General features: G+C 39.4%; 1 protein-coding gene across 1 annotated transcript in view; it reads right to left on the bottom strand.

Moving 5' to 3' along the window:
- Positions 1 to 4,293: 4,293 nt before the first annotated feature.
- CFI (complement factor I) overlaps positions 4,294 to 10,342 on the bottom strand; it is a 68,726-nt gene continuing 62,677 nt past the window's right edge. Inside the window, exons 13-14 of the mRNA XM_006869340.1 lie at positions 6,369 to 6,473; positions 4,294 to 4,511 (exon numbers count right to left, since the gene is read on the bottom strand). Coding sequence (XP_006869402.1) covers positions 4,294 to 4,511; positions 6,369 to 6,473 — 323 coding nt within the window. The remainder of the gene's footprint in view (positions 4,512 to 6,368; positions 6,474 to 10,342) is intronic.

Here is a 10,342-nt window from a genome sequence, read left to right as displayed (position 1 = left end):
TAGGGTTTTATGATTTCAGTTGTGAATAATTGTTAGGATTAAAGTGATTGTCAAAACTGTAATTGTAGAAGATGTGTAACTAAAATAGGAGATTTGTTGTTGTTGTTGTTGTTGTCAAGAGCGGTCAAGTTGGTTCTGACTCAGCGACCCTGTATAGGGTTTCTAGGGAGCGACTGGTGAGCTTCATATGCCAACCTTGCAGTTCAAACTGGGATTGCAATCCGGCACATTAACTCACAGAGCCACACCAGGTCTCCAAAAGAGAAGAGTAGTTATCTTTTATTTCAGGAGCAAATGATCCCAGGACCATCATTAAAGAAAAGCATGAGTGTAGCGTGGGATCCCTGCCTGGAAAAACAGTGATAGCAGACATGGAGGCAGAGGTTGTTGTTGTTGTTGTTATGTGCTATGGAGTCGGTTCTGACACATAGCGACCCTGTACAGGTTTTCTGAGGCTGTAAATCTTTACGGGTGCAGAAAGCCTCATCTTTCTACTGCAGAACAGCTGGTAGTTTTGAACTGCTGACCTTGCGGTTCACAGCCTGATTCGTAACCACTAAGTGGCATGGAAAGGCAGAGTTGTTATTGATTCTAGGTCCATGGACTGAGTAAGGCTGTATGCCTACGGGCAGGAGACTGACTTACAGAATGTGCCTTTTGGACACTAATTGAATATATATTTTTTGTTTTGTTTTGCATGTGTTCATCAAATATTTTGCCTTGCTGCTTTGTGACATTTTAGATGAATATGGGGTCAGTGCATTTTTGGTTGTACATGTTTTAGTTATATAATGTTAGGTGCAAGTGTAACTTTATGATTTTAATTATTTAGAGATTATGCATATAGTTTTTGGTTTCAAGTTGACAAGGATGAATGTATTGATTAGGTTTCTGTGTCAGCTTGACTAGGCCAGGATTTCCAGAGGTTTAACATTTAGGATGTGCTTATTCCCATGGTGATGAAACCTAATGCAGCCATAGTTAACTCTGTGATGAATGGCTGTGAGCAGCCAATCAATTAAAAGGATGCTTTCTTGGGGAGTGGTCTGTTCCTAATATAATAGACATTTGTGAGAGACTCTCTCTCTCTCTCTTCTGCTGGGAAGACTTGAAACTCTACAATTGTAAGATAGTAAATTTCTCTTATTTTTCACTGGTTTTGCTTTTCTAGAAAACCCAAATTAACACAGAGATCAACCGTCGTATTGTATCTGTGGTGCGGTTTAAACAGAGGGTTCAGTGCAGTGAATTACTTCATATGGCTATTTCAGTCTTCGACTTATTAACTCCCACCAAATAGTTTTTATCCTGCTGGTCTGGGTAACAGAAGGTGGGAGAAAATACTGATAGAATTTTATGATTTTATTGTGAGTGGTTAACAGAGTTAATTGTGAGTGTAAAAACTTGGAACTTTAATGCTCATTTTAGAATGAGACATCTCAGAAGGAGGAATGGGGGACCTTATAACCATCAAGGAACAAGGGCCAAGAATGGAACATTTTTTAGACTGGGGTGGGAAACCTTTGGCCTGCAAGTTATATTAGGCCCACAGAATCATTTGTTCTGTGAAGGTAACTGCAGTTTCAACCATCATGTTGTTGTTGTTGTTAGGTGCCATCCAGTCGGTACTGACTCATAGTGACCCTATGCACAACAGAACGAAACACTGCCCGATCCTGGGCCAACCTCACAATTGTTGCCACACTTGAGCCCATTGATGCTGCCACTCTGCCAATCCATCTCATTGGGGTCTTCCTCTTTTTCTCTGACCCTTCACCTTACCAAACATGATATCTTTCTCCAGCGACTGCTCCCTCCTGACAATATGTCCAAAGTATGAGAGATGAAGTTTGGCCATCCTGGCCTCCAAGGAGCACTCTGGCTGCACTTTTTCCAACACAGATCTGTTGGTTCTTTTGGCAGCCCATGGCACTTTCAATATTCTCCTCCAACACCATAACTCAATAGTATCAATTCTTCTATGATCTTCCTTAGTTATTGTCCAGCTTTCACATGCATATGAGGTTATTGAAAATATCATGGCTTGGGTCAGGTGCGCCTTAGTCCTTAAGCTGACATCTTTGCTCTTTAACACTTGAAAAAGGTCTATGTGCCCCAGATTTGTGTAATGCAATACGTTGTTTGATTTCTTGACTGTTGCTTCCATGAGTGTTGATAGTTGATCCAAGAAGAATGAAGTCCTTAACAACTTCAATCTTTTTTCCACTGATAAGAATGTTGTTCATTGGTCCAGTGGTGAAGATTTTTGTTTTCTTGACATTGAGATGCAATCCACACTGAAGGCTATGGTCTTTGATCTTCACCAGTAAGTATTTTAAGTCCTCTTCACTTTCAGCAAGCAAGGTTGTATCATCTGCATATCGCAGGTTGTTAATGAGTCTTCCTCCAATCCGGATGCCATGTTTTTCTTCATATATCCTAGCTTCTCATGTTATTTGCTCAGCATACAGGTTGAATAAATATGGTGAAAGAATACAACCCTGTCGCATGCCTTTCTTAATTTTAAACCATTCAGTGTTCCCACGTTCTGTTTGAACAAGTGCCTCTTGGTCCATGTACATCATGTTGTTGTTGTTGTTGTTATGTGTCGTGAAGTCAGTTCCAACTCAGAATGACCCTGTACAGAGTTTCTGAGGCTGTAAATCTTTACAGGAGCAAAAAGCTTCATCTTTCTCCTATGGAACAGCTCGTAGTTTCGAACTGCTGACCTTGCAGTTTGCAGCCTGATTCATAATCACTATACTACTAGAGCTCCTTCGTACAAATGTTTGACCAAATATAGCAGGCTAAATTTCAAGTTGATAACTTTGTATGGCTTGCAAATGATGTTATACATTTTGGCAGAACAATGATTCCCCATTTCTGATTTAGACCCAGAGATCCCTGCACATTGAACCTCCTCCACCCAGGGCAGAAGACCGTGACACCACAGGCATGGCAGAGGTGTCACGCAGAACCAAGCGCCAGAGTCTGAGTCAGAGCAGTGGAATTCCCAGCCCACAAGTCAGGTAAAGCTGAGTGACTTTGGGCAAGGAGGCTTACTTCAGAGTGGGGTTCCTCCAGGCACTTAATTGGGGAAGCTAGAGTTGAGTACCTTTAGGCAGAGGCTTACGGTAGAGTGGTGTGCCCTGGGATCATTTGTCAGCAGTCTTAAATGAGCTTTGTAACATTGCCAGAACAGGGCAGAGGTCAGGCCAAGGGTTCGAGGACTAGAGAGGCCTGCCTGTGGGCATAGCAGAAAAGAGACTGGCCTGACTTGAACAATGGTACCCTGAACATTTCTGGCTCTGAATTGTAACCTATTAATTTCCCTAAAAAACTCCATAACTGTGAGGATGGTTTCTGAGTTCTGTGTGGCCAGTGCAATGGATTATTGAACCTAGCTGAGTAAAGAGTGCTGTGGGAGAGATTGTTGGTGTTATTTCACAGAGCATCAAGGATGTAAAGACAAATTTTTTGAGAAATATTATTACTTAAAGAAGTATTGAAATGGGTCCAGAACTGTAAAGCCAATTGTTACTCTTTGACAGATATACCAAACTTTTTTTTCCTTTTAGTATGGGTATCTTTTCTTAAGCTTTTACGATAATTGTCTTATGCATTATTTGTCCTTTTGTGACTAATTTCACTGAGCATAATGTCCTCAAGTTTCGTCCATGTTTGCAGTGGCTTGCAGCTTCCTTGTTGTTCTTCAAGGTAGCATAATATTTCATTGTGTGTATACACCACAGTTTGTTTATCCATTCTTCCACTGATGGGCACTTAGGCTGTCTGTCCCCATCTTTTTGCTGTTGTGAATAGTGCTGCTATGAACATGGTGTGCATATATCTACTTGTGTTTTGATACCAAATATTGTCTATAAGTGTATAGTTTCATTTTCATAAAATTCCAGTTTTCATTTTACAATTAGAAAATGAGACACAAAGAGAATAATAAACTCCCAAGATCAAACAGTTAGTGGGTGGTAGAGTTGGGGTTTGAACCCAGGCTTACCTGACTCCAAATTCATTCAAGTAGCTAAAGCTTTAGTATAAGCTGTATGTTACTCGCTATGAAGATAATTTTTTGGTAACTAAAATATGTATTTATTAAATGTTTATTGAGGATTATACAACAACATTCCATTATAGCATGAAGTTTGTGGAGACTTTTAAAAAATCAAATAAAACCTAATTCATTGTTTCCTAGAAAAGTATTAATCATGTACTCTATCATTTCAGTTAAAATGGAACTCCTGACAGAGGAGTAGAAAGAAGAGAGAGATTACACTTTTACACATTGTGTTGAGAAATAAGAGACCTTCCCACATGATTGCTAATCCAGTCAAAATAATGAGCCACTTTGGTATAAACACCTGGGGATTCTGGACGTCCACAGTTTTCACCCCAACTGACAACACCCCAAACATAGGCCACATTGTTAACATCCATACAGACTAAGGGACCTCCAGAGTCCCCTTTACAGGCATCGATGGAGCCGTCCTTTGTACCTGAGAATGAAAAAAGAAAATCACACATTTTCTTCCATTTGTCAATGATGCCATGTTGTCTTCTACTCCCTCCAATAATGCATATATCAGCTTAGACTTTCGTAGACTTTCCTGACAGGTAATAAATAACTAACTTGTGCTCCCTTACAAAGGTGCTCTGGTAGCAAAGTGTTTACAAATTGGGCTGCAAAGCATGCAGTCAGCAGTTTGAAACTACCAGCTATTCTGCAGGAGAAAGATGAGGCTTTCTTCTCCTGTAACAATTTACAGCCTTGGAAACCCTATACAGGGTGGTTGTGAGTCGGAACCAACTCCACGGCATATAACTACCACAGCTCCCTTACATGCCCCTGCTGGGCACATGAAGTTAGAGAAATGCAAGTTGGGGGATACTTGATTCATCTTCTAATTATTCCCTAAGTTTAGCAAGTACTCTCCTACTCTTTCTGCTTTATGCAACTATATATTATGCTGAGACACAGCAACCTGAAAAGCAGCATGAAAAACTGAGTGGAAAAACATAGGAATACATAAGCACTGTACTGCAAGGTCAGTTTGAACCTCAAGGTCAGCAGTTTGAACTCACCAACCATACTCTGGGAACCCTATACTGGGTTGCAATGAGTCGGAACTGACTTGATGGTACTTAACACTATTAAAAAAAAATGCTTATCAATGCTTAATATGTATTATTCATTGTTTTAGTCATTACCACAACCCTATGAGATATGTATCATTATTATCCGTACTACACAGATGAAGCAAATAAGGCACAGAGAAGTTAACTAACTTGCTCAAGGTAAGGTTGATAAGTGGCAGAGCCAGACAACCAGACTTCACAGTTGTTCTCTTAACTGTGAGAACTTACTTAACCTCCTGGAAGATTTTGTGCCATTTTCTCCTGCTGTCCACTGTCATCTGAGCTTCATTTCAAGATGGAAAGGGCTCAGAGAGTAGTCTATTCACTTTCTTCTCAATTATATGGCTTTCCAAGATTTCTACTTCTTTGTAAAAGTCTTCACTTCCAAGAAGTGGCAGGATGGCAGTACTGCTGCCTTCTGCAGTAATACACTTTTCAGAAATGTTTTGAAGCAAGTATCCTAAATGCACCACCCTGGTTGATTGGTACTCTTTCTTTGGATCACCACCTAAAGCAGGAACTGCTATAATTCTGTTAGTGGTGTTTATAGCATTTTCATGATATAATAAGAAACAGTAGCATATAATAAGAGGTGCCATGTGATCGCCAAGTTGAAGACTTTACTTGCAGCTGGAGATATTTAAGAATAAATCATTTGGATTTTTAGTTACAAGTTTTGATTTTGATCATAGATGCACTACTTCCTGTTTGTAAAATGGGGCAAATTACTTAATTGCTCTGAATCTGTTTCCTCATTTATTGAGATCTCCAATTTTGTAAAAAAAAAGAAATTTACTTGCTCAGGGTTGCATCACTAGCAATTGGTGAAAACTGGGATATAATCCAGGTGGTCTGGTTCCAGAGTCTGCTATATAAAAAAGCTCAAGAAAGGCTTTCCTATCAGGAAGTATTAGAACTGAGGGGACTTGAGCTTGACAGAAAGGGACTGGAAGAGTTTATGATGCAACAAATAGAAAGGTTAAAGGTGCAGGGTCACTAAGGCAGTGAGGAGGAGGAGAGACGTTTGCTAGTCCTGATAAGGTGCTGTAGGATAAACACTGGACTGCAAAGTCTGTTTGAACCACAAGGTCGGTGGTTCAAAAGCACCACCCGATCCTTGAAAACAGGGTGGCTATGAGTTGGAAGTGGCTCTACAGCACTTAACAACAGCAATATATATACATATATATATCTTAGACAAACTACTGAGTACTTACCTGCACATTCCATCGTTTTTTCGTAGTAGCGATCTGAGTAAAACTTAGAGCAGTTACTTATTAAGTTAACTTCACCCCACTTAAGTGAAAAGACTTTTTGGTTATCTAAACAAGGTAAGAAAACAAATAAACATTTAGAAGTCACTGTAAAAAAAACCAAACTAAATAAAACTGTTATAACTTAGTAAACCATTAAGAATATGTGCATTTTTAATATATACAAACCTTCAAGGATAACTAATTTGCATGTTTAGCTATGTTGGTGTTGTTAAGTGCCGTTGAGTCGCTTCGGACTCAACGGAAACCCTGTATAGAGTTTCCAAGGAGCGGGTGGTGAGTTTGAACCATTGACCTTGTGGTTCAAACTGACCTTGCAGTCAAGTGCTTATCCTACAGTGCCACACCAGGATTCCATTACACTTAATCCGAATTCTTATAATTGGCTGGAGTCCTGGTGTGGTGCAGTAGGATAAATGCCATACTATTAACCAAAAGGTCAGCGGTTCAAACCCACCAGCCATTCCTAGGAAACATTATACAGAGTTGCTATGATTTGGAACCATCTCCATGGCACTTAACAACAACAACAGTAGCAACAATGTGATCTTAAGTCATCCATAACAATCTTTGCCTTCATTTAATAAAGAGCTAGGTAACCTGAAATGAATGATTAAAAATCCTCCCCCTTTGGTTGCTAGTTCCAATGGGGGAATTGGATAATGTTATATTCCCTCAAAATATTTGATGTAAATCCCATCTTGTCATAAGAAGCTCTGATGGCACTGTGATTAAGCATTCAGCTGCTAACCAAAAAGTCAGCAGTTCAAACCCACTAACTGCTTTGTTGGAGAAAGATGTGGCACTTTGCTTCCATAAAAGATTAGTTTTAGAGGAGACAAGGCTTGATAGTGGATAGGGTAGAGATGTAGTGAAGATCTCCTTCAGCAATACCATAGAATACCAGATGAAGTGGGTTCAGGGCAGAGCTCCAAAACTCTGAACCACATAGGTAGGAATATTTTCAAAGTTTAAAGGCTTATAGCTAGTGGACCTCATAGTGGAAGTAAGAAATCTCATACTTTAGAATCTGCTGGACTCAATGGCCTGGATCCAATAACTTGGGTGGGATCAAACAGCAAGACCAAGCGGGGGAGCAAACAGACCCAGCATAGAACAATGCCACGGGAACCTCGTAGCAAAGGTGGACAATATGCTTATTGGTTTTGCTTTGTTCTGATTTTTTAATTTTTATTTTATATCTGTTCATTGGCCTCTCACTGTCTGCACACCTCCATTCTGGTGACTAGAGAGAGTGCCTGAGCTATTGGACACCTCCCACCCCCACCACTGGTGGTTACATCTGCCACGCATGCACACAGATACCCTCAGCATTTAAAGTGACAGGCAGCCCAAAACGGCCACACCAGACCCTGAATTGTTTATTAATAGGAAATGGCCAGAATAGGATGTGTGGAGAGGGACAGAGTTTAAAAACAAAACAGGCTGAAAATTAAATCCTGAGGTACAGTGTAACTACCAACAGTGTCATCTTGAAAATTATCAGATGGCCTTGAAGGCAAGAAGCTGAAAGAAGACATTAAATCAAACATGTAAATCAAACTCTAATAGATTTGAAGAAAGAAATAGACGCATCTACAATAATTGTGTACAATTTTAATACACTGCCCAGATGGTTTCACTGGTAAGTGCTACTAAACATTCTGGGAAGAGCTGTCACCAATTCTACTCAAATTATTTCAGAATATAGAGGAGGATGGAAAACTTCTTAATACATTTTATGAAAAAAGCATAACCCTCATACAAAAACCAGAGAAGGATGTCACTAAGAAAGAAAATTATAGACCAATATCCCTCAAGAATATAGATGCAAAAATTGTCAACAAAATCCTAGCCAACAGAATCCAGCAGCACATCAAAAAGATAATACATCATGATCAAGTGGGACTCATATCAGGGATGCAATAATGGTTCAACATTAGAAAAATGATCAATGTAAAACACCAAATAAATAAGAAAAAAAGAAAAGAACTACATGATCATACCAATTGATGCAGAAAGGCATTTGACAAAATCCAACATCCATTCCTGATAAAAACACTCAACAAAGGAGGAATTGAAGGGAAATTCCTCAACATAATTAAGAGCGCTTATATAAAACCAACAGCCTACGTTACTCTCAATGGAGAGAAACTGAAAGCCTCCCCTCTGCGAATGGGAACCAGAGAAGGATGCCCTTTGTTACCACTCCTATTCAACATTGTGCTGGAAGTCTTAGCAAGAGCTATATAGCAAGATAGGGAAATTAAAGGCATCCAAATTGGCAAAGAGGAAATAAAACCCTATTTGCAGACAATATGATCCTATACATAGAAAACCCCAAAGACTCAGTAAAAAAACTAATGGACCTCAGCAAAGTGGCAGGAAAAAAGATCAACACACAAAAATCATTTGGCTTTCTATATACACAATGACAGTGCTGAAAAGGACATAGGAAAGCAATAACATTTACAATAGGTGCCCAAAAGATGAAATATCTGGTAATAAATTTAACCAGAGAGAAAGGACCTATACAAAGAAAACTACAAAACAGTACTGTAAGAAACCAAAAGAGACCTACAAAAATGGAGGAATGTACATGCTTCTGGATAGGAAGACTTCACATTATGAAAATGCCAATACTGCCCAAAGCAATTTATACATATAATGCAATCCCAATCCAGATTCCAATGATGTTCTTCAAAGAGATTGGAAAAACAATTACAAACTTTATATGGAAAGGAAATAGACCCAGAATAAGCAAAGCACTGCTTAAGAAGAAGAATAAGGTTGGAAACTTCTCACTCCCTGATTTCAAAATTTATTACACGGCTACAGTGGTCAAAATAGCTTGGCAGAAACTTGCACACCAATATTCACTGCTGCACTTTGCACAACAGCCAAAAGGTAGCAACGACCCAAATATCCACCAACAAAATGTGGTATATACATACAATGGAATATACATACAATGGAATGTATATACATACAATGGAATATACATACAATGGAATGTATATACATACAATGGAATATACATACATAGTGTACATACATAGTGCCAGAAATGGTATGGCACTATGATGTGATTGACAAGATCAGCAGTTCAAACCCACCAGCTGTTCCTCAGAAACGCTATACAGGGTTGCTGTGAGTCAGAATGGACCCAACAGCACTTATCAACAGCAAAAACCAAGAGAAATGAAGTCCTGATGCATGCTGCAACATGGATGAATCTTGAACCCATGCTGAGTGAGATTAGTAAGTCAGCACAAAAGGACAAACACTGTGAGACCTCATGTACATAAAATAAGCAAACATTTATAGTTGTTAAGTGCCATGGAGTCAATTCATACTAATAGCGACCCTGTATAAGGCCACCACTCGTCTGTCAGTTTGTTGCATTGTGGTGGCTTATGAGTTGTTGTGATTCTGAAAGCTATGCCACCGATATTTTAGATACCAGCAGGGTCACTCATGGTGGACAGGTTTCAGATGAGCTTCCAGATGAAGACAGACTAGGAAGAAAGAGTGATGAACTACTTCCAAATATTTAGTCACTGAAAACCTTATGAATGCAGAGAAACACTGTCAGATATAATGCTGGAAGATGAGCCCCTCAGGTTGGAAGGCACTCAAAATGCAACTGGAGAAGAGCTGCCTCCTCCAAGTAGAGTTGACCGTGATGATGTGAATGGAGTAAAGCCCGTGGGAGAAAAGCCCATGGGACCGTCATTTGCTGATAGGGCACAACTCAAAATGAAGAGAAACAGCTGTAAACATCCATTGAAAATCAGAACATGGAATGTATGAAGTATGAATCTGGGAAAATTGGAAGTTGTTAAAAATGAAATGGAACACATAAACATTGATATCTTAGGCATTAGTGAATTGAAATGGACTGGTATTGGCCATTT

The sequence above is a fragment of the Chrysochloris asiatica genome, unplaced genomic scaffold, assembly GCF_000296735.1.
Source record: "Chrysochloris asiatica unplaced genomic scaffold, ChrAsi1.0 scaffold00129, whole genome shotgun sequence".
Lineage (NCBI taxonomy): Eukaryota > Metazoa > Chordata > Mammalia > Afrosoricida > Chrysochloridae > Chrysochloris > Chrysochloris asiatica.
This window is presented reverse-complemented; position numbering and strand designations above follow the sequence as displayed.